At 46.7% G+C, this 25,007-nt stretch overlaps 1 protein-coding gene across 5 annotated transcripts in view; it reads left to right on the forward strand.

Annotated features, from left to right (window-relative positions):
• PROM1 (prominin 1) overlaps nt 1–25,007 on the forward strand; it is a 91,906-nt gene that overhangs the window by 47,407 nt on the left and 19,492 nt on the right. For all 5 annotated transcript variants that reach the window (XM_037045529.1, XM_037045539.1, XM_037045533.1 and 2 more), the window contains 10 exons: nt 4,151–4,271; nt 6,120–6,183; nt 7,120–7,209; nt 10,500–10,717; nt 12,465–12,539; nt 14,843–14,906; nt 18,797–18,956; nt 21,408–21,560; nt 22,593–22,716; nt 24,076–24,179. In XM_037045529.1, coding sequence (XP_036901424.1) covers nt 4,151–4,271; nt 6,120–6,183; nt 7,120–7,209; nt 10,500–10,717; nt 12,465–12,539; nt 14,843–14,906; nt 18,797–18,956; nt 21,408–21,560; nt 22,593–22,716; nt 24,076–24,179 — 1,173 coding nt within the window. The remainder of the gene's footprint in view (nt 1–4,150; nt 4,272–6,119; nt 6,184–7,119; nt 7,210–10,499; nt 10,718–12,464; nt 12,540–14,842; nt 14,907–18,796; nt 18,957–21,407; nt 21,561–22,592; nt 22,717–24,075; nt 24,180–25,007) is intronic.

Consider the following 25,007-nt stretch of genomic DNA (forward strand, 5'->3'; position numbering starts at 1 on the left):
TTTTTTTCATCTAAAATTGTTTAGATTGTACTTGTTTTCTGATGGACAAAGGCGTAGGTGTGAAGGAGAAAGATCCCGCAGTAGATGCGGAATGCACGTGGCCATGTTCGCCCAGGGCCGAGCCTTTCCAAGGCAGCTGCACGTGTCAGAACCCTGTGGAGGCTGGCCTGGGTGTCTGTGGCCCTTCGACCATCCAGGGAAGATCCAGTTCTGCAGACTGCAGAGCAGATGCGTCTGGCTCCAGAAAAAGCTGCGAGTTTCCTCCTCTTTCTTTGTGCTTGTCATCACCACAGTTCCCAGAATTTCAGAAAAGGCTATAAACAACACAAAGGAGCAGCCAGGCTTTTATTTCTCCAGCGTATTTTTAAATAGAGTCGACCAGCTTTTGCCAGTTACCCTGGTGAAAACGGAATCCCAGTCATTTTCAGGAAGATGGTGATTTTTCAAAGTTCATTTTTCATAGGGATGCGATTGTCAGTTCCTGGTTCAGAGGCCACAGGTTCCAGAAGAGAAACTGAGCTAGCGGGCCTGAAAATCATGAGACTTTCTTAATGAGAATAAGAACGTTAGTTATTTAAAATTTAAATTAAAAATTATCTGTAAAAAATAAGAGATCACCTGGCTGGTGTAGCTCAGTGGATTGAGCACGGGCCTGCGAACCAAAGCATCACGGTTCGATTCCCAGTCAGGGCACATGCCTGGGTTGCAGGCCAGTTCCCTGCAGGGGACTCATAAGAGGCAACCGTACATTGATATTTCTCTCCTTCTCTCCTTCTCCTCCTCTCTAAAGATAAATAAATAAAATCTCTAAAAAAATAAGAGATCACGTATAGACTGAAAGCATTTATTTAGCTTTCACTGGCTAATTGTAGTAAGCCAGTAAAATGGTGGAAAAAATTGCTACCTACACATTTTAAAGGATTAGCCTTATTCTTTAAAAGCTTTAGGTATTTACTTTTAAGGGTATCTGTGAGAAAATTGGTTTATTCATAATAAAATACAGAGAATGTAGTGCTCATGTACCATAAAAAGTAAAATTCCTATCTTCTGCTTAAATGTTTGAGATTTTGTTGTACTGCATAATAAAGTGCCTCTTTTGATATCTTTTGTGTTTAAATAGAAGTTTCCAATAAGAGATTGCAAATGGAGACCAGCTGGTTCTCTTGGTATTTAAAGTTTCTTTTTTCTTTGACTCCTTGCTAATATTTAAAAATGGGAGATTTTACATAAGAACACAGATTTCCAGGTTTTTGTGAAGATCTGGCTGCAGGGGTCTGCCAAGGTGAGGGCACTTGCCAGGTCTGCAGAGCACCTGCCTCACCCCCACCTTTGACCTCCTGCTCCCAGAGGTCTTCGCCTGGCTCTTTGCCCTATGTGTTTCCTGCCTGCCCAAGTAGGCATTTGAATTTTTTATGCCTAACCTAAATGTAAAATTTGTGATGTGACGTGGGTGTCTGAAAATCAGCTTTGACAGTTGCTGGGTTCTATTCCAGAACTTTGTTTAGTACAGTTTCTTTTTTAAATGATCAATACTTTAATTTTAATTGAATCCGTAATTGATCAGCAGAAGCGTGGGTCTTTTTAAATATGTTGCCTTGAAATTCAGTGTCATGTTGCAATTTATTTTACTGATTAATGATCTCAAGAGTAAAGTCATTTATTTAATAAAAGAACATAGACTGTTTCTGAGATGGGCACCCCACACATGTGGCTAATCTTCTAAATGGACCAAATGAAATGAAGTCCAGTCTTTAAGACTACAGTCACCGAGCACCCACCACACACAGGGACCCTGCATTACACAAAGTTGATGAAGAAGCAGTTCTCACCTCTTTTTAGAGAAATTCACCACAGATCAAAAGGAAAGACAAAATAGAGTGTGAAGTGAGAAATAGCCCACCCGAATTTCAGGAGAGGCCCCTCTGGGAGGAGAGCGAAGGAGGCTCCAGCCAGGGCACCCTTAAAGGCCAAGGGGACTTGGTCTTGTTGCTTGTTTCCCAAGTTCGCTTTGACTTCGTATTTGACACAGTGTGTCTGTAACATGATGAAGGACACATCACCTGGACATGCTGGGGAGAGACAGCAAGGGCCCCCACTATGAAATCGTGTTGTGGGCAGGTGTATGCCGGTGGCAATCCTGACTTACCATAGGTGTTTGAAATTGGCATGGTAAATGACACTTCAAGTGCACTGCTGTGGCTCAGCTTCTTTTTTTCTTCTGTGCACTCTGCTCCAAAGTCGTTATTGTGGGTCATTTGGCTCTCTTTGGCATAAGTTACTTAATAACTTAACTAATGACTTAATAACTGTCGTTGCCATGGGGTGAGGTCTGCCTCCTGAATACCAATGCAGACTTCAGACGGACAAAAATGGATTCTCAGGTGGTCATTCCAAATGGCCCAGAATGTGGTTAATAGTCACCTTTTAAAAAGATGACCATTGACACGGACCCAAACGTAGCAAAAGTCTTGGAGAACGTGTGGACGTCCAGCAGCCGTCTCCTTTGTAGCTGGGAAGCACTTCTCCCCGGCAGCGTTCAGTGTTGTGACTCCAGCTGAAGCTCCCAGGAGGCACGCGACTTCCTCCGGCTCACACAGTGGGAGTTAGGGCAGCAGTGGCGAAGCCTTGTGTTTCTTTCTGCTCTAGTAGCCGTCCCGCATGAGAAATAGTGTTCTATGGTGTGTGTGACAGCCTTTTCTGGATTAGTGTGAGAAACCCAACACTCCCGCCTAACACGGCAGTGGGGCAATGTTTTAAGTCAGAACAGCGATGAATTAGTGCTCCTTGAAACGAATGATGACGGGAAACGGGTGAATGGCTGTCCCCATTTACCTGAGACTGGGAGGTTTCCTGGGAACATGGGCCTTTTGGTGCCGAAGCAGACACTCAGCTACCACCCCTGTGAATAGATGAATGTGGAAAGCCCAAGACGTTGCTTTTGGTGTAGCAGCAAGGTAACAGTACTCTGCCTCAGAATGTCCCCCCAAGGCTTGTTTATTATTTGCAGAACTTCGTTCTAGCTAAACTTTTGTTCTAATTTTGTTCTATCCATACGCTCTATCTTGAATGGTTACAAACTAACGATTTTATTATTGACTTCTGTAGGTAATAGTCTGTTGTGAATTTATGCAATTCCTTACTGCCACCTAGTGGCTAAATCCAACAAGGCTTGGTAACCAGCAATTTTAAATATTAACATTTTATTTGTTCTCAGGCTTTGACATAAACACAAACTGATTGGTTAAATTAATTAAGTCAGAGATTGCTAGTAACTAGTCAGTATTAGAAGCCCCTCCAAAACAGTTACGTGTAGACATTTTTTTTGCTTGAAAATGTTTTTTATTTTCACATAAAGGAGCCTTTCCTGTAGTGTTTTTGAAAGTAGTTACCAAAGTATCTTTTCCATGATGAAAAATGTCCCTGTTGTACATAGATGTTCATGAGTTTCCATGAAGTAGACACACTAGGTACACTGTGCCCTGCCCTTCCCCCAATGCAACCGCCGACTTCCAGTAGGATTATTTTGCATAATTTTGTGCTTTATATAAAATGCAATGGCATAGTATGCACGTTATTGTTTGTAGCTTTTCATATAACATTTTCATGCTAAAGTAACACATGTTTCTTCTCAACCAGGACAATAGAAAAACTAACAAAGACGGTCGGAGGAACCAGAACTAAAAGCCCAAAGCAGTTTTGTCGCTTTGGCATTTTTGCCCGTAGTTTTCTTTGGGGGAGCAGAGGTGTGCGTGTCGGGGGTGGTGCGTGCTGCACGGGAGGGTGTGTGCCTGTAGTCACACCTGTGCTACAAACATCACCTATAGCCTTTGTCGAGTGCCATTTCCTTCGCATTCTGTCATGACCACTCTCCCGTTTGTAAGACTCAACAGAACAATGTGTCTGAGGTGGGTCTGTGACCTCTGAGCGGACAGGTCCTGTTCAGCGGCCCACACGTGGGTGGGGGCGGATCATGGGGTCTGGGCCTGAGGACTGTGGTAGTGGAAGGACCGGTGGGGAGGAGGGCCCTGTCCTTCCAGGGGCTCCGCTCTCCAGCCCTGCTCTTCCCCATCCGCAGTGCCGCCCTGCACCTGGCCTGTCCCCCCACCAACACACGGTAAATGCTCTTCCTCGTCCTGTGCTTTTCTTGCAGCGTTGGTATCATCTACGGTTTTGTGGCGAACGACCACCTCAGGACCCAGATCGGCAAGACCTGGAAGCTGGCAGACAGCAACATCAGAGACCTGAGAAAGCTCCTGAACGAAACTCCGTCGGTAAAAACCCCGACCTGTGTGTCTGTGACGCTTCGTGTTTGGGGCCTTTTGGAGTTCCGTATGCATCTGAAATTTTACCTAGGCCTTCTGGAAACCCCGGGGATCAATGTGGACACCTGTTGTCTTTTACTTTTGTAGATGATGAAGTAAAAGCCCAGTGAGTGATTTCTAAAAGAGTAGAAAAGTGTGTTTTCAAAATTGGTGTTATCTTATTTTGTTGAGATAGAACATACAATTACAGTATATATTATAAAAAGCATTTAACCATTTTAAACATTTCATGATTTACTTTTTTAAAGAAACAAATCTTTAGGTGCCATGATCCTTTTTTTGGTGGGGGCAGTATACTTAACTCACCACCGTTTGCATGAAGTTACTTTGTCATGAAACCTTTCTACTTTACAAACATGCATTTGCTCATTAGTCTGTACAGATGGGGGTGTGGACACACACAAGTTGTCTTTGGGGACAGGAACACAACAGGCTGAGGCACCTTTTTCCTGTGTCCCGGTAGCATGTGGATGGTTTGCCTGTTCAGAAGGTTGTTTGTAAAAACATCTGAGCAGGAACCAGACAGACCCAGGCCACTGAGCTCGGGGGACCGGCCTGGGGAGGGCGGCCGGCCGGTCTGCCGGGTTTGGTAATCAGAGCCCTCAGAATGCACGGGTCCCCTCACACGGGGCAAGGTGTCATTCCACGTTTGTTACAGTCTGCAAAATCCTGACCCACAAAATAGGGTCCTAGTTTGTGAAAATGGGGGTGGGGCTGAAAGGGCAAAGGAGGCAGGCAGTTCTTAAACGGTGCCGCTGGAGAAGCTAATTTCATTCACATGTTACAGAGGTACAGGGAGGGAAGTGTCTCGTTTTCCGAATCTGTGCATCAAAAGTCATCGTATTTTTACCTGTTGCTCTGATGACGCCAAAGTGAAACCTTTTCCCCAAAATGCTGGCAAAATTGAATACACAGCGAGCGTGGCTGGAGTGCTTGGGGATTGCTCTCATGGACTTGGAGGAGAGTACATTGTTATGGCTTGTGGGGAAACCTCCTTACCTCCAAACGTAGGAAGAGCTTTTAAGAAGTCTACAAAAAATAAGGCAGAGAACGTGCCTCGTCATTTTGTGGAGGAAGCATACCTGACCCCAAACAACAGAAGATATTCGTTCTTATCCACTTAGGGGAGAGGTGAAAAGTGAATGATGGTGCGCACTTTCACTGAGATTGGCACTAGTTATGTAAGAGCAACAGCAGAAGGGTGAGCGGAAGTCGCTAAAACACAGAGACGGGACAGCAGGCTCAGGAGCGGCCTGCAGATAAGACGGTCCTAGAGCGGTAGTTACCAACAGCCTCAAGCTCCCTCCAGCTCCTCTCTTCCAGAGGTGGAACCCTTTGAGCCGCTTGGGTCCAGGCTGTCTCTGTGACTGGTTTTGACCAGAAGCATTCAGCAGACGTGACCTCAGGCACGTGTTGAACTTCAGCTTCCCCAGGCCCTGCAGCCTCCAGCCCTGTTCTCCTCCCACCAGGGCCAGAGTGTGAGAGCCCCCAGGCTGGACTCTGGGGAGACGAGAGGCCACAGAGAGAGGGCCCACGTGTGCCCAGCCACGCCAGCCCAGCCCAGCTGGCCACAGAGCCCAGGCACAGAACCTGAGAAACAATAAGTCACGTTTCTGAAGCCAGTAGACTTTGGGGTATTGTTAAGAAGTCTGGGTGTCAGAAAATGTAAATATCTCCAAGAACCTGCTTTCTTTTTTTAAATGTTCTGGTTCGGGATAATTTTTTATGTTAACTCTCTTTTGATGGTGGCTCTGGATCTTAGAAGAGGAGGTTTCATGTTATTTTATTTTATTTTAGCAAATCAGCTATGTCCTGGGCCAGTACACCACCGCTAAGGAAAAGGCATTCTCAGATCTGGACAGTGAGTAGAATTTAAAGTTGCCTTGGATTTTTTTGGTCTGTTCGTTCTGGCTGGAAGACGCTATGGCCACCTCCCATGAAACGTGGACTAGGAGGTGAAATATGCCGTTTCTACAATTTCTGTGAGACAGGAGGGGAAAACAGAAAGGCAATCCCCAGAGGTGTTACCGGTTTGTGTCACGTGTTCAAGGATGAAAACCTAGCAAAATGCTTTTGCTTTCTTGTATCCATAGGTGCTTGCTCTTCAGGTCCCTGTGAGGGAGGAAATGGGTCTCTGTCAGGTTCATGGTGAAGGACAGAAATAGGCCCTGGAGAAGCCTGGGCCTCAGAAGCAGAGGGGTGGGCGTGCTGGGCCCTGCGTGCCCACAGGGGTTCATGCACAGCCTTGCTCAGGCTTCACAACCCGGGGCAGCTCTGTCTGCAAGCCGACATTGGGCAACATCCGGAGACATTTTTGGTTGTCCCAACAGGCGAGGGTTGGGGTCAGGTCTAATGGCATCTGTTGGTTGAGACCAGGGGTGCCACTAAAATCCCACATGCACAGAACGCCTCCAGAACAAAGAACTACCCAGGCCCTAATGTTGGTGGTGCCAGGGTGACGAGACCCGGGTCCGGCTGGAGATGTTTCGGGCCCCAGGCAGCCGAGGCTCCAGAATATAAATCCCGTGTTCCCAGTGGGATTTGATGCCCGGTCTCCGGTGATTAACTTCTCCCTGGGGCACCGCTGGTGTGGGCACTTGGAAGAGCATGAAGAAGTCTCCACGCAAGAGTGACACCCAAACAGGGTCTAGAATAAAACTGGGATTTCTCTGCGGGAGAGACCGAAGGTGATTTTCGGGGTGCTGCCCCACCACCTGCCGGGAGGACAGCATCAGTGGGAGCAAAGAAGGAGCACATGGAACAAACCTCATGCTCCCTTATGCCTTTCTCAATTTAGATATCAAGTCGCTGCTTGGAGGTGGAATTCATGAACAACTGAGACCCAAAGTCATCCCCGTTCTTGATGACATCAAGGTCATGGCAGCGGGTAAGTGCCGTGATAGCGGGCTCCCAGGCTCGCCCTCCCTTTTGTGGCTTTCCGTAGAGTTGCTGGGGTGACAGCCACCATCTGTGCTGTTGCACACAGGCCAGACACACTGTGTCACAATAGGATTTTTTCTAATGTCACAGTTGTCACATTATGACCCGCAAGTCCTTTGTCACATTATGACCCGCAAGTCCATTATGACCCGCAAGTCCATTATGACCCGCAAGTCACAGATGACCTGCAAGTCCTTTGGAATAATAGTGGCAGAATCTGTTGATAATGTTATTGGAACACAGGTGTGCTCATCTGCTGAAGCGTCATCTCTGGCTGCTTTCGCCCTGGATGGCACCCTTGTGGCCCACAGAGCCTGGAATGTTTCCTACCTGGTCCTTTTACGGAAAAAGCTTGTGGATTTCTGCTACAGAAGACAAGTAGCCTATAGAATTTTAGGCCTTGGGGTCTATTGATTACTCTTGCCTCCCCCCCTAAAAAACTAGTTCTGTAAAGTAAAAATGTATATAATGTATTCAAAGTCACCACAACTGATAGGATAAGTGAACAGATATTCCAATCTTAATAAACTTCACATTGGGCTGCAATTTTGTAAAAAGACCTCCCAAGCCCTTCCAGATGTGTAAGAACGTGTCTATGCTACGTACCAGGTGCTCTTTCTGCCCCAGATTAGTCAGTGCTCACAGCTCTGTGGGGTGGTGCGGTTACCTGCATGTTACCCACTAAGACACTGAGGCCCAGAGATGGTGTAACCTGCCCAAGGTCAGGGGGCTGGGAAGTGGTGGAGTTGGGACTCAAACCCCGGTCTGGCTATAAAGCCTGTGTAGGACCATCCCACAGGATGTTTGGGTCCATTCGGGAGCATGAAGATGCAGGATGAACGATGCCATGGGGTCGGCGCGGGCCTTGACTTCTCGCCCCATGGTTTGCCCAAGATTTAGTGTTTGAATTATAGTTCTCTCTGGACGAAAGACAATGAAAACACATGTATTTTTTTCTTCAGTGCCTCATGTATTAGTATTGAAATTCTGTCTGTTAAAAGTCAGGCCAAACACATAACAGGTTAGCCTTGGGTGTTGGCCAAGGCTTTGAAAAATGCGGTTAATAAAAAGTTTTGGCAACTACCTTGCTAACAATTCTTTGCAGGTTTGTGCATTTCATAGCCTTTGGAGGGAGTGGAAACGTGCACATTTGTTTGTGCAAATCTAGTGGAGCCGCACGTCAGGGTTTGTATAAGAGATGTGCCGCGAGCTGGTCAAATGGGCGTTGACAAACCTGGAGATTCTGAAATATCTCTTCACTGACTTCAGCTGCATAACACATGACCTTGGCAGGCCTGGAATGACTCCGGGTTACAGCCCACTAGATATTTTAGAGATACAAAATGGTCTGAAGCCTTTGGGAAATCTGTGTATGTTTGCGCCTCTCAGTCCTGGTCCAGGACAGCCTAGTACTCAGAACCCAGAGTGTCAACAGCCGGTGCCCAAACAGACGTGTTTTCTAGGCCATCAACTTATTTTATTATCCATTATTTTTTGCTTTCGTTTGTTTCTTGCCTTGAAATGACTTATCTTGAAGTCAAAGTGGGAAGGCAGACCGTGAGAGGTAGAGCACACGACATGAAGAGGTGAGGTGTGTGCTGTGGGCTGTGTATTTGGTGTGCTCTTTTCCCTTCTGTCGTGTGCGTCTACTTGCCTCTGGGTTCTTTGTTTTTGCTTTGCTGAGGTCGGTATGCACTGAGCCTCTGAGAGCAGGCGCCAGCCCTATGCCGATCGTTCTGCGCAGTAGCTGGGAGAGATGAGAAGCTGAGGCCCAGAGTGACTGTTTGATAAAGTGCTAAACAACGTTATAGTTTCACGTCTTGTTGTGATACAGCTGGGGCAAAATTCAAGAGAAGCGCTTTTGGAGCAGATTCTAAGATTTCCTGTTCAGAGGAGATGATAGAATTTGGGACTGGTGGTCACAGTCCAATCCTGGAAGCCTCCTCAGGTCTCATCGAAGCCAGGTGCTGGGTGCCGTCTTGGATGACATGGGCAAGGCCATCTCTTAAGAGCAGACCTCTTAGGACAAAGTCCCGAATGACAGACTCTCCCAGTGACAGAGATGACCCAGCCAGCTTCCTGATTTACCGATGAGGAAACCGGGGTCCTGAGAGGTGAAGGAGTTTGCCGGGGGCACCGTTACAAAGCAGTAACAGGACAGGGAGATGAGACCCCAAACTACTTTCCATTCCACAACACGCAAGCATTGAAGTGTGTGTGTGTGTGTGTGTGTGTGTGTGTGTGTGATGTTGTCGTTGTTGCTGGTATAGCTCTCAAGTTCACAAGGTTGCCCAGGAAAGTTGGTGAGGTGCATTTTTAAGGGCACTCGCCCTTTTCCCAGCAACACCCAAAGGTGGCTCTGCCGTCTGTTTTGTGGGCCTGGAAGACTTACTCGCTTCGAAGAAAAGCAGCGCCATCTAATTTCAATTTCCCGTCATCGTCTGCTGTGGCCGAGAGTCACCGGAGGAACGGGTTGTAAATACGCTGCCTCCCTACTCATGACCACGGAGCTCTATGCTCCAGAGAAGCCAGGACAGCAAGCAGTTGTTGGGGACGCCCCAGTGTAAGAATGCGTTCCAGGCTGCGGGGCTCCCAACACGAAACAGATGGACTCACGGTCTGGTTGTTCCAATCCCCGCATTTCATGAGGAGTGTGGTGGTGGTTTCGCCTTTTGCAGATGAGGAAATTGCCAAAGAAAGTTCAGGAATTGGTTCCCACGTAGACAGCACATAGGGAAGCTCAGGTCTGCACCCAGACCTGCCTGGTCCAACACCGTGCTCTTAACCATTGTTGCTCTGTGTGTACCTCCGGCTCCTTGACTTCCCGTAGCTACAACAGGTCTGGGTGTGACCAGTGTTTCACGTGGATCGAGCTGCTTGGGAGTGAAGATGCTAGCTTTTCTGGGCTGGCCTCTGCAAGGCTGGGTGTCACGTGGGCGGTGACACCCTTTCCTGGGGCTGCTCTGCCAGTGACAGCCAGGTAATGCCACCCTGGATGTCCCCGTCATGTTCTCCAAGTGGGAAAGCTGAGCTGGCTGCAGCGATGGGCAGAGGAGGCCAGCAGGGTCCCTGTGTCCCCCCCAAGACTGCCCCTGGCAGCATGTTCTTCTGGTGGCTTTCCAGTGGCATATACACATTCATGTCAAGTCCCTTCAGGGGACCGCTGTAGATGAGAAGTGATTTGCCATTGCCAGGCTAGTGGGTGCCCCTGTTCTAAAGCAGAATGTGTTCCTACAGCAATCAAAGAGACCAAAGAAGCCCTGTTGAACGTGAACACAACCTTAGGGGAGCTGAAAAAATCAACTGCGCGACTTAGCACCAGCCTGCACGATGTTAAGACGAACCTGGAGCAATCACTCAATGACCCCATGTGCTCCACACAGTCAGAGATGGCCACTTGCAATGACGTCAGAATGACTCTCAACCAACTGGATAGCAACACCAACTTGGGCCAGGTGAGGCGGGCGACCGAACCACAGGGCTGTGTCTTCAGACCGCGGGGCAGAGCTCAGAGCATGGGCACACCTGACAGGGGCACAGTGACCTGGGTCTCCATCGGCCTTCCGGGTCAGCCGATGGCCACCGTGCACCTGCGGCAGGGGGTGGGAGAAACAGGAAACCCCTCCGTGTGAGCTGTCTGTGACCTACTCGATGGGACATCAAAGTGAATCCAACTTTGAAAAAAAAAAAGAAACAGAATGCATTTTTGTAGACTTGGAAAGTTAAAATATATTTTGAAATGAAGTCCCTAGTATGTTGACCACATATACCTAAATATAAAGTAATTTCTCATTCCCAAAGGGAAGATCACAGAAAAAAAAAAGAATCTGGAGCAACTTGAATATATAAAGTTCTGAATCCATAAAATAATCATGTCTACTCATGGTTTTTAACTTAGCGAGGTACGCATACCCATACCACATTTATAAAAAACAGTGTTTTCATAGGGCCGCATTTCCCTCACTGACACATCTCATGAGGCAGGTTCACTGAAACACTTCGCCTCAGCATCTGTGTCTGCGTCAGCTTTTTAGAGCCCAGTGTCTGCACTCGCACCTAAATGAGATCAGGTCTGTTTCAACGTAATGTTTTCTTCTTGTGGACTTTCAAACATGAAGAAACCCCACTGGGCCGGTACGGGAACCCCCACCCACACCCTTCACCCAGAGCCACCAGTCACCGGCACTGTGCCGCACCTGCTGGACCACATCGTCTTACCCACTTACCCATCAGTCCTCGCGGCCATCTGTCCTGTTATCACATATGTGCCTAAAGCAGTGTGCATTTTGTTCTTTTCTCAGCCCTTTGGACGTAAGTTACAGACATTATGCTCTTTCACCCCTAAATATTTCCTGCCTTTACATAGCCACTGTAGTTACCGAAGTTAGGGCGTGCTCATATAGCGTTGGCCTAATGCTACCTTCTAAACCATACTTCATATTCAGATTTTGCCGATTTTTCTAAAGATGCCCTTTACAGTGGTTTCCTCTCATTCCAGTCTGTGGTCCAGCCAGGGTCATATGGAGTCTTTGGCTTTCATGTCTCTTTAGTTTCCTCAATCTGGAACCGATTCTGAGTCTGCCTTTGTCTTTGGGCGTGGACATTTTCAAAGACAACAGTCCAATTGTCATATAGGATGATCTTCAATTTATGTTTGTCCAATGTCCCCTTGAGATTAGCTTTCAAGTGTGTATCTTTGTCAGGATATCATGAAAACAATGTTGTGACCTCCTGGGCACCTCGTTTGGGAGGCCCAAGGTATTTGTCCCAGTATTGGGGAGAGAGAGATCACTTTATTTGAGTCCCTGAATAGTACTGTATACAGTGAAAAATGTACGCCAGACAATGCACCAATACAACTGCTGACTTAGTACTTTTAGATGTGTTTTTTAAGTTATTTATAACTTTATCCAACAATATTCAGTACCTGGAATTCTGAGGTCTAGGTCACACGTAATTGAGCCATGTTAAAGTTCTCTCCCTCGTTTTTACCTGACCGCAGCAGGACACCTCCAGATATCTAAAGTTAGTGTTTAATACAGGCCATTCTGAGCTAAATGTGTTTTCCTCAAATGATACTCTGCTGCCCCAAAGAAATTTAGATCATCCCCTGTAATACAGAGGCCGTGGAACTTAGGTATAAGATGACAAATGATTTTGGGAGTAACCAGCTTGCCTTCTATTTTGTTTTTCACATTTCAGCTCCCATCTTTGGATAAGCAAATTAATAATATTACTAATGTGCTTCAAACAGACTTGTCCAGCCTGGTCCAAGAGGTATGTTTGTTTTGGAAAATAACACAGTAGCTTATTTTAAGTAATAAACTGATATATAAAAAAATAGGTACCAGCAAAGAAGTGGAGTTCTGGAGAGGGGTTGCCAAGAAGGGTGATACCTATTAACTTCCAGGTAATTCTGTGCGTCATTCCAACTCAAGAAATGTTCACTAAGCATCTCTTACATGCAAAGACACCATGCTAGGACCAAAGAGAGGGAAAGAAACGCAGGCTCTCGCCCTTCCAGGGCTCAGGACCCGACGGGTCAGCACTGACTGTGCCACGAGCTACTCCGCCCCCCCCCCACGGAGCAGCAGTGCAGGTGTTTGCCTCCACTCCTGCTTGTGCACCTCCGCTGTGCCCACCCCCCTCTGCTTGGCCAAGCTACCGAGGCTATAAAGCACTAGCTACTTTAAGTTCCATATTTTGCTTTCTCAATGAGTCCTTTCCTGGGCGCCTCAACCATGTCAAAACCCATTTTAATACTTTCTTACAGCGTCACAAGTGTTCTTTGTTAAGTTCCTCATGGCTGCGATTATTGCTTTGATGTCTGGGTTATCCCACTGGATGGTAAACCCTGAAAAAGGCAGGGTCCCCAGTGGCCTAGCTTTCCCCAACAGCCTGCCAGCTGGCCTGCAATTATTGCTGCTTATTTGGCCAAGGCCTTGAGTGCCCAGAGAATATTTGTCTGTAGGTTGGATTTCGTAGGTGCCCTAGGCCTGTAGGAAAGGGAGAGAATAGCTTTATTCTTGACTCTACTATGACTATTAGCATGGATATAAAAATATCAAGTCACTATTAAACTAGCTACATGTGAACAGAGTACATATCCCCTTAAACAAGCGATTCAGGCTCTTGGTCTTTGGCTCCAGTGTCATGTGGTTTGCTGAATAAAGGAATTGAATTAGGGGATCTGTAAGGGTTCTTCCAGCCATAAAGCCTCTTATCATGAGTGACCTGCACAAGCCCAAACCGGGGCAGGGGCACAGAAAACCAACACAAGCTCTCCAGTGCTGAGGGTGGCTCAGTCACCTCTGAGGAGACAGGAGTCGGGACGTTCTTTCTGTGTCATCGATGTTGCCAGGGCAGCGTGGAACCCCGCCAGCCCCATCAACATAGGGAAGCTTGTCACCTGGACTGGACTGCTGTAAACAGATACCACAGTCCTGGTGGCCAATAAACAACAGTTCTGGCGGCTGGAAGTCTGAGATCAGGCTGCGGACGGGTCGGGTTCTGGCGGGAGACCCCTTCCAGGTTGCAGGCGGGCATTTTCTCATGGTGTCTGCTTAGCGTGGTCTTCTCCTCACATGGAAAGAGCTCTCAGGGTCCCCTTTTTAAGGGCCCCGGCCCCGTTCTCGAGCCCCTGCCTTAAGAGCCTCCCAAAGGCCCCACCTCTTAGTGCCTCCCTTTGGGGGTTGGGACTCCTACGTTTGCACTTCGGGAGGGACCCAGACATGGTGTTCAGAACAGGTCACAATCGCCGTGGTGGTCCCGAGCAGCTGGCCAAACACACCGGCTGACAGAAACAAACACAAATCCAACCCCCAGGGGAAGGCTGACTGTTTAATTGCCTGACTTGGAAATAATGACACTTCCCTGTCACAGGCGTAGCCCCAAAGTGACCCAGCGTGGCGTGGCTGTCTTGTTTTCGTTTGAGCCCCGCTCCAATTTTTATTCTCTCTACACTGTCCTTTGGTGGCTTTCTGCGAGCCTAGATCTCCACTTTTATTGTGTGATTGCACTGGAAAAATAAGGTTCTATTTTCTGGAAATTCTTCTGTATGAGTCAGCTATGCATTTACAGCCGCACTGGTGCATTACATGGGTCAGGGTCCCTCACCTCGGCACCGCGGACGCCGTGGGCTGCCTGTGCTCTGTGCGGGGGGGCTGCCCTGCGCACCTCGGTGTTCACTAGCCCACACCGGCCCGCACGAGGCCAGCAGCACCCCCCACCCCCAGCTGTGATAGCCAACAAGACTCTGAACATCGCCATGTGTCTCCCTGGGGACGAATTGCCTCCATTTGAGAAACAGTGGTCTAGTCTAGATACATGGAAACGTTTAACACGAGTTAAAAGTTAGAGGTTAAAAGTTAAATGTTTAGCATGATCTTTGGTGGATTCAGTTTAAAGAAAGTCCCCTCTAATGGGAATATTTTTAGACTTTTAATGACCCTATAATAATAATTTATGCCTTAGGTAAATCTTACATTTGTTATTTTGCTTTTCTACTCTCTACTAAATGAGTAATGGTTAACTGCTATTCTACTTACTGTGTACATCAATTTATTTTTAACTATTTTTAGGGCTATAAATCCTTTAATGATATACCTGAGAGGGTGCAAAACCAAACCGTGGACATGGTCTCAGGTGAGATTCACAGTTCGAAATAATTTTGTGTCTCTCCTTGTTAAGAATCAGACGGTTAGTACAAAGAAAGGTATTAAGAATTGTATTGTTCTTTTTCCCTCGCAAATAATATTCTCTCACTAAGACCTAGAAAACTAAATGCATATCAGAACTTTTCAGTGGTGCCACCTCCACGTGTGATGTAGTTTCTAAAAACAATGACCCTCTACTGACCACGGCCCCGCTGGTGGAGGGCCACCGGGGGTGACAGGCCTTCGTCGGGAGCTGTCAGAACAAACACCGGCCAAGGTCTGGGAGGTCACATTCTGACTGTTGGCACTGGGAGAAAACATAGATTATTATAGCTGCTAAAAGAACTTAAAAGTGATTGTTTTTTCGGAATACTATGCATAAGGATTCACTTTGCCTTTGACAAAGATGTTTGTTTGCCTCGTATACTGATATGATGATATTTTAGGCTCTTAAGGTTGCTGCATACAATTTTGGGGAGAGAGCCTGAGGGTGAGCGTGTTCCGCTGGTCTCCAGTGATCGACTCATGCTGTGTTTAGGTTTTGGTATTTGGGGTGAGTGGACAGAGAAAGAATGCGGTGTAAACAGGTCTCGGTGCAGAAATGGGGATAAACCTGGGTTGTTTGGGGGGAGCAGAAATTTCTAAAGCTGTGTGAGACTATATTTTCTCTGTTGCTCTTTTTTTTGTCTATGGGACATTAACTATCTTTTATTTGTATCTTTAACTTTATTTTTGACACTGTTACAGATGTTCCCATTCCCCCCCCTTTGCCCACCTGCCCCCAGTCCCTACCCCCTTCCCTCTGGCCATCACCACAGTTTTCTGTGTTTATGGGTTATGCATATATAACCCCTTCACCTTCTTTCGTCTAGTTCCCCCTCCCACCTCCCCTCTGACAGCCATCAGTCTGTTCCATGTGTCCATGCATCTGTTTCTGTTTTGTTTGTCAGTTTATTTTGTTCATTAGATTCCACACATAAGTGAGATCATATAGTATTTGGTTTTCTCTGACTGGCTTATTTCACTTAGCATAATGTTCTCCAGGTCCATCTACACTGTTGCTAAAGGTAAGATCTCTCTCTTTCTCACGGCCAAGTAGCATTCCATTGTGGAAATGGACCACAGCTTTTTGTCCACTCACCTACTGACAGGCACTTGGGCTGTTTCCAGATCTCGCTATTGTAAATAATGCTGCAATGAACATAGAGGTGCTTATGTTCTTTCGAATTGTTGTTTTGGGTTTCTTAGGATATATTCCCAGAAGTGGGGTCACTACATCCCCACCAATAGTGCACGAGGGTTCCCTTTTCTCCACATCCTCACCAACACTTGTTTATTGACTTACTGATGATCACCATTTGGGCAGGTATGAGGTGGTATCCATTATGGTTTTAATTTGCATCTCTCTAATAATTAGTGACTTTGAGCATTTTTTCATATGCTTATTAGCCATTCGTATGTCCTCTTTGGAGAAGTGTCTATTCAGGTCCTTTGCCCACTTTTCTTTCTTTTTGGGGGGGTGGTCCATTTTTCAACTTGTGTTGTTTGTCTTCCTGGTGTTGAGTTGTATAAGTTTATCATATATTTTGGAAATTAACCCCTTATCTTGTGTATCACCGGCAGGTATGTTTTCCCATCCAGGGATTCCCTTTTCATTTTGTTGGTTTCCTCTGCTGTGCAAAAGCTTTTTATTTTGACCTAGTCTATTTTTTCCTTTGTTTCCCTTAAAGACTTAAATGTAAGGTGCAAAACCATGAAAATCCTAGAAGAAAACCTAGGCAGTAATGTCTCCCAACTATCTCCTTTTTGTAAAAGATCGTTTTCTCAGTGCTTCTGTTTAGCTATTGACCAAGTGGATTGAAATACCCTGTTAGGTAGAGGTACGTGATTTTTTCCCCCAATAGTATTTTTCCACTGTACAGTGCTTTGGATGCCTTGTGGGCTCCCTCGTGTTCAATCTAAGATTCCAGTTGAAAATACTGACGTTTCAAAGACAAGGCCCTGCTGTTTCATGCTAGCATTTGAAGGCTAACCCACGCTGAGTGTCTGACAGCCACCTGCCTACTAATCTCTGTTTACTTCCTGTCTCCCCTTCCTGGACCTCTTCTGCCAGTTCGCGCAGCCCTCCCTTGGAAGTCTGGCAAAGCGAGGTGTGCAGGGTGCGTGAGCGAGGCCCATTGCACGCACTGTCATTGCCTACACACAAGCCAGAGTTTTCCCGGGTCTGGCCGAGCGCCACTCCATCAGCCGGAATATAAATTACTTATCTTCATGTTCTTCTAAAACAAGTGGAAACCCTTAGCTGCCATGTTTTGATCATTCAGTCCTATCTTGTGCACATGGTTTAAGCACCTACTGTGTGCCAGGTTCTGCCGGACTCTGGGATGGGAGACGAGTAAGGCATGGCCTGTGCTTCCCATTTGATTGGGCATGTGTGCAGGGGCCATCTGTCACACTCTGGTAGCATATCCAGGGGTGGGCAAGGGATCCAAAGTGGGGCAAGGGTGGACGGCTTCCTGGAGGAAGCAACCTCTGAGGCCTGCAGAAGGTATTTGCTCAGAGAGGGCACCAGGCACATACAGAGTCACTGGGAAACTGGGTTGTGTGAGAGGGCAGGACAGCTTAAGAAGCAGAAGGGCCCAATTCTGAGTTTAGGGAACTGTTCGTAGGAGAGGGGCATCTAAATACCACACCTCCAACACCCAGACGTCCCAGAGGTAAGAAAGAGGCCCATGGAGTCACCTTGCCAAGGACCCTGGGGCCGTTGGGCAGGTAGCCATTTGGAGGAGGCTCTGAGCCACTGTGCCATGACCGTCTCCTCCTGTGAGATGTCGAGATTTCAATCTTTGTGAACAACACACTTTGGAAAAGGTTCCCGCCGTGTTTATGCAGTGCCATTTTGGACCACGCTACCAGCCACCCAGAAGTCACCAGGAGACCCAGGGTCGCATCGTGAGAACTGCTAAGCTTGTCTGGGCTGCTGCAGAGGTATTTCAGGATCAGGGCTTTTAACCAACGTGTGTGTTCCTCGTTCATCCCTGTCGAGAGGCCTTGTGTGAGTGCCGGGCCAGGTGACCTTGAACCCCAGGGAGCTGGTCCAGGGCCTGCCGCAATGGACAGACACTTCCCAGAAAGCTAGAGCTTATCTCTTCTCTGAAAGATCGGACGAACAGTAACAAGAACCGTTTAACCACTGGCAATACTGTTGCTTTTCGCACGTCAGAAACACAGATGTGCTTGAACAAGTCTCAGTTCTCATGAGCCACACAAAAAGTTACCAAAAATACCACTTGGAGGCATGTGTTCAAATAATCAGTCCTGGAGAGAGAATTTGTGTGTTCCTGAATGCCATTTCTTAGATGGAAGAATTATTATATTATTAAATTATTTTTCTGAAATTACTTAACAGAAATTTTTAGAGTTAGGTAAATCCCATTTCTAGTGCTTTCTGAAAAAGAGACATATGGGCAAGTATTTAACCTCTATGAGCTTCAAGGTCACTGTTATTAAGCGAGAATAAGACTACCTACCTCGTGGAATAAATGAGTTAACTAATAAAAGTGCCTGGCCCAGGGTAGGCACACAGTACCTGTTAATCCCCTGACCCTTTGTTTTTGTTTTTAAATAAGTGGAAGAAAACTCTGGCTTGATTTCAGCACCATATCATCACAGTCCGCGTTCATAGCTTGCTGTTCTGTGAAGTAATTGCTTTTTGATGGTCTTGGCTATGTTATGCTTGGTACAGAAGCTTGTCATGTTTTAAGTGCATACATAACCTGGGAAAAAATAAAAGTGGTTCAAGTTTTTCAGTTTGATCCCCCAAAACTTTCTGTCTCCTCTAGGTTCAGAAATACATAACTGAGGTATTTTCGTTTTCAGGTATCAAAAGTACCTTGAATTCCATTGGTTCACATATCGAAAATGTCAACAAGCAGATTTCTATTCAGGATCAGCTGACAGGTTTCTTGGATCCCATCAATCACGTTGAAAGTTCCATCCACCGAGGATTACCCATGTTGGAGGAATACAATTCATACAGGTGGGTGTCTCCTCTGAGCTGGTGAGCTAGGAGAACCTTGTTGTGCAACGGGGTAAAAATTGGACATTCAAACCAGGATAATCTTGTGAGAGCAGGTTGTACAAAGAGGCCCACGGCCTGATGGATTCACTGGGGTTTACACTCACTGGGAGAGTTGAAGTGTTCGCTGTGTCAGGGCATATACCAGAGTTGAAACCAAATGGTATCTCGGGTGCCCAGCTGGCCCCAGGCATGGCTAGCACGACATTATCAGCTGCGTTCCTGGCACTGTCATTTATATTTCTGTGACTGCTCTGTAACTGCCAAATTGCACCTCATCTCCTCATCGGGGGACCACTCTGCATAAAGCACGTGATTGTCTAACCACTGTGTCGTACACTTAAAACTAATAGAGGATAATAGAATGTCGACTGTAATTGAAGGAGAAAAAGTCACAGATCATAAAAACTTAGAAGTAAATGTATCACAGAAATAAAATGCAATTAACTAAAATGGAAACTATATGAAGAACATCAGTGTAGTTGTGGCTCAGAGATGATGTGCAAATTCACAAAGCACTTCATAGTTTTATTTAATTTGCAGGCTGGAAGTTTGCGAGATCAATTTTTAATAACTTGTGATTTTGATGTTGTTAATGGCTTCTAGACTCTTAGTTATAATTATTTAAAGCACATACCAGGATTTTAAAACCTAAAAGGAATTAAAAAGAACAGGGCACTGGGGTAAGATTCTTTGCATCCCTGGGTTATAAAATAAATATAGAGAGGCTGGTGCTCCGGGAAGAATGTCCCTGAACCCACTCGGTTGTCCAGAGAGCTCAGGTAAGCTGCTTAGGTTGGCCCCAGGAACAAGTGTTCGTGGTGGGTGTGGCCCTGGGCGGTGCCGGTGGGCTCCTCAGACCTCGTGCCAGGGACGACTTGGAGACTGAAGGTATTTGGAGGGCCAGGTGAGATGTTGGGATGTGCTCTTCTCCCTGAAAGTCTCGGCCCCGTGACCAGGAGCTATTTCCCCCGGAACTGTTCTCATTGCCCAGACCCGAGCACATTCCAGACACGTTCGTGCCCGTTCAGGTTATTAGTTATGCAAAAGTGCAAGATAAATCATAACAGTCACTAGCCTCTAGGGGACAGTTACAGTGTGCCCACCAAGCACTGCACATGTGACATCTCCTATAAAATGCACAACCCCCCTCCCCTGCCCTGGGTTGTGTCCTATTTATAGCCCAGTTTCATAGGAAATTGAGGCCCAGGGGCCTGAAGTGACTCGCTTGAAGCAGCAATCAGGTGGCAGAGGGGGCTTTCAACCCCCACCTGACCAGTCTCTTAATCATTGCCCTGTAAGCAGCAAACTGTGCCCTTCCCCTGGGACTAGGCCACCCCACTGGGTGTCAGGACAGACACAAGACAGACCCTTTCTCAATGAACTTACAATCCCATTAGTGTTTTCCACAGATGGAAAGAACGGGACCGTTCTCTGTCGACGTGTCAGCTTCCCCCACCCAGAGTCCATCGGCTCATTTTTAAAAGCAATGTACCTACGCAGATGAGGCAAGCATTAACGGTAAAAGATGTCTGGGCCCAGGCTCCTTGGCTTATTGAATTACGTGTCCCCAGGATCTGGAACAGAACACCACAGAATGGATGCAGATGGCTATTATAATGATCAAGATTGCCCTTAATTGAATGAAAAGCTTTAGGGGCGGGCTGTTGTCTCAGGAGTAAATTCTTTATTTTTTAGTGTTTTAAAGGTTGGGAAACATTTTTATCTTCAGCTGCCGGAAAAGCCTATCACACGTTCCAGGAATGCCAGGAAGACCTAATTGAGGATCCATTATCCTAAAATGTCACACAGGACCGTTACAAAATTGAGATTTGCATTCTGCAGGCATTTGATTTAGGATGCTTGTAAAATTCTAAAAGACTCAATGCGCTCACCACGTAGAGCATTTGCGCCTCCACAAAGAGCTCAGTGCCCCCAAATATCCTTGCAACCACAAAATACTTTAGAGAAAGACCCGGGGGGTGAAGCCCAGTATTTCTCTATCTGTTGGCTAATCGTGGTCCATTTGCATCTCATCGTCGTTCTAATAGGTGCACACGGCATTAGGAACCTGGAGAGGATGTGAGTGTCAGGGCTGATGCTACCAGCAGCCCTGGCGGAGTCGAGCTGACCCTACTTAGGAGCTCCACAGACGTGAGGCAGAGGAAGGAATGACCCTGTGAGGCGACAACACTTCAACCCCGAGAGAAAAATTAAGATTTTTTTATTGGGTCGGAAGGCTAGCAGTAGGAAAGCCTGTATCCTTCCATGTCGCCCTCTGAGGAATTTAACAGGGAATCTGGTATATGATCACCCAGTATTACCCAGCTGCTTCCACCCTGATGTGACAGCCTTGCCATTGCACTGATGTCACCTCTGTCATGTGTAGTAACGCTGTGCTCCTCTCACCAGGTGGCTGGGTGGCTTGGTGGCCTGCAGTTTGCTGACTCTCATCGTGACTTTTTATTACCTGGGCTTATTGTGTGGCGTGTGTGGCTATGACAGGAATGCCACCCCGACCAGGCGAGGCTGCGTCTCAAACACTGGGGGCGTCTTCCTCATGGTGTGAGTGTTTGCTCTTCCTTGCCACGTGGAGGGTGGGAACTCGGGGAGGACAGCTGGTGACCCAGGTGGTGCACAGAGCTGGTGGCCTCTTAGCTGAGCACTCAGTTCCAGTGGTGTGTACATGTGATTATACATTTGTCATTCTGAGAAATTTCATCAAGTGAAAAAGTAAAAGAAATTTCTAAGTTAGTTGTACTTTGATAGATGAGCTTAAACATACTGTTTATCTACGGTGGGCTCCTCTTTAAAGCAGCTATCATGGAAATTATTTCAAAGTTTGCTTTCTTTTCCCATTGTTTTTTTTTCTGTATTCACATCCGTCCATCCATCCATCCATCCATCTATCCATCCGTCCATCCATCCATCCATCCATCCACCAGATACTTGTGAAAGACTGACCTGGTATCAGACACTGTTCTACATGGCCATCTAGCTTGTCCCCTTTGAAACTCTAAAAACTTGACTTTGAACAGAGGTCACCTGTCCATCCCATCCTTCATGCTCTCCCAAGAATGTTCTTCAGAGAGAAATTGGGTTGTGTGTCTTCTGTGCTTAAGGCCCCCCAGTAGCCCTCTGCCCCGGATCCACCAGTCAGCACCGCTACTGTCTTTGGAGTGGCCATTCACCACACTCTGTGCCCTCTCTGGGTACAGAGCTACCTGGTCCCCTTTTGGACCCTCAATGTCACACTTTCAGCCTCAGAGCCCCCCTGTTCACTGAGTCCTCTGCAGAAAGCCTAGGTTCACTCACCTGACTCGGAGCCCAAGTCTGAACGTGGTGCTGGCTGCAGGTGGACCCATGACGGAGCCATAAGGGTTGCCTAAACGCACATGTGCCTGGGACTGAGAGACCGCCATGCTTACTGCCTTCTGTCCTCGCTCCTGGGCACACTGACCTGTCCAGCCTGCAAACAGCTGAAGATTCAGGTCCCTTTCCTACACTGAACAGGTGGAGTCAGTGACAACTGGCAGGTAATGTTGAATATTGAATAATTCCTTGTACAATTCTTACCCTTGTTTCTCTTTTTTCCAGAGGGGTTGGAATCAGTTTCCTCTTTTGTTGGATATTGATGATCATTGTGGTTCTTTCTTTTGTCGTTGGTGGAAATGTAGAAAAATTGGTCTGTGAACCTTACCAAAGCAAGAAGTTATTCCAGGTAAATGTTTCCGTGACCACGTTGGGAGGCTCGGGCCGAAGCGTTGACTTCTCCTTACCGTGTGGGCTCTTCGAGAGCAGTGTGAGCAGATGAGCGGTTCAGTTTTTATTTGATAGGTTGAGATTCCCACTGTTATTTGCGGAGCAAAAATAAAATGTGCTAGTATATATTTTTGGGAAGTGAAACCAGTACCAGGAATTCAGGCCTGTGTACCAGTGGGGATGGTAACATTTTGGGAGAAAAAAAAAATTTCTTAGCAGTCATTGTCAAATGTGGCTAGAAGTATCAGAAGATGGATTCTTGGGCTCCTCCCACATTCCGGGAAGTGTCTGATATTTGAAGCGTCTCCCAGATGACAGTTGCCCACCCAGGTGGTTTGAAGCCATAAATCCAAAGTGAAAGGGATGATACATTCTGCGCCTCCCGGCAGACAGTTTGTCCCTAGCAGACAGTCTGCTGGGTCCATTAGTAACTGAAGTCAAGCTGCCCCTAAACTTTCTCCCTCGGAAACCAGCCACTGCAGACGCCAGGGGACTGTGTCCCATTCAGCTTCAGTAGTCAAGGAGGAAGTTTCTGTTTACGTGCGTGCCTCCTGACTTTGGCTTTCCACTGTGTTTCTCCAGATTCTGATTTTTTAAATACATTTCTGGTTTCCTGTCTGACTGTATGTATTTTCTGCCTCCGATCTGTTCTAAAGTCAGGTGAACGGCTGTTAAAGTAACCAGCTGTCGTCATGGTATTTTCATGACTCGGTTGGTTGCAGAAAATTAAATTAAGAGCATCAATTACTTCACTTGGTCTCTTGATTAAAAAAATAGTAATAATACATCAGGCCCAGCTTTATTATCTTCCATCCTGTGGTTAAACCATTTGAAAATAATTCTTAACAAGTAGGTAATATTTTGAAACCATCTACATGCCTCAAGCCGGCACACAGCCATGCACGAATTAGCCCTTTTCAAATGAACATGCCCTGCGAAGTCCGAGAGCATGCGAATGTGCTCCTGCCTTGACGAGAGGGCAGCGAGGAGCCGCACCCACTGCTCACGGCTGCCCACGAGCTGCTCTGCACCCCAGGGTCTGGTCTTCTCTCGTTTCCAGTGTGTTTGTTTTACTAAGATGTAGCGTTCTCCAAGAAAAGGTGATTTCACTCATTCCTCTTGGTGCCACCTTGTGGTGGTTTGATTTATTCGAATCACAATATTATTTTCTACTTTTAAATTGAAAATCAGTGAGGAAAATCATGACATGGAAATCCTAAAAATGAATTTAACAGAACATTCATTTTTTATATGTGTGTGTGTGTATCTATATAGGAGTGTAAAACTGTTTTTTTTAATGTTTTGAAATTTGTTCTAGATTTTGGACACACCGTATTTAATAAATGAGCAGTGGAAATACTACCTCTCTGGCGTGGTGCTTAACAAACCAGATGTCGATCTCACTTTCGAACAAGTTTACAGGTATAAACAATTGCGTTATGTATTTTTTTGCTAGTTCAAATGTTAATTTTTCCCCAAATGAGAATTTTACTTTCCAAGGGTCTTTAACCTTAATAATATGACTTTCCAGTTTCTAAAATTAAGCTGTTCTCTAGTCTTAGCAAAAAAAAAAAAAGCAGATATAAGACCGAGAAGATGATTCTTCCTCTGAACACCTTCTAGACCAGTGGTCCCCAACCTTTTTGGCACCAGGGGCCCGTTTCATGGAAGATAATTTTTCCGTGGACTGGGGTCAAAGGGGAAGGTTCTGGAGTGAATTACATTCAAGGTCACTTCCTGCTGTGCAGCCTGGATCCTATCCTAACAGGTTTGGGCTGGTACCAGTCTTCGACCTGGAGGTTGGGGACCCCTTCTCTAGGTCCTGGAATGGTGATGTCTTAAGGTCCCTCTGTCCAGCAATCACTGGGACACACTGGTAAAGGTGACCCTAAAATATACAACAGGATCCTATGAAAACTCTTGTTCACAGGATCCCAAATAAAAGCCACGTAACAAGAATTCAGTGGGCGGGTCCAAATCATAGGCATGCAAATGGCCATGCAGCTCAGGGGCCGGGCTGTGCAGTGGGACCGTGTGGGCTCCGGCCTTGGATCTCCCAACGGGGGCTCTGTGGCCCTGGACAGTTCAGCTTCTCTCTGTGCAGCAGGACGCAAATGCCAGTGGCTCTCCTCTAGCAGACACAGCAGACGACACGTGGCCACCCCCCTTGCACCTTGCCCTCGTGGCAGACACTGCGAATCAACCATGGTCTTCCACTCGGCCCAGAGACTCCTCAGGACCCTTCCCAAC

Source organism: Sturnira hondurensis, unplaced genomic scaffold (genome assembly GCF_014824575.4).
Source record: "Sturnira hondurensis isolate 20B ecotype Veracruz unplaced genomic scaffold, ASM1482457v3 Scaffold0000780, whole genome shotgun sequence".
Lineage (NCBI taxonomy): Eukaryota > Metazoa > Chordata > Mammalia > Chiroptera > Phyllostomidae > Sturnira > Sturnira hondurensis.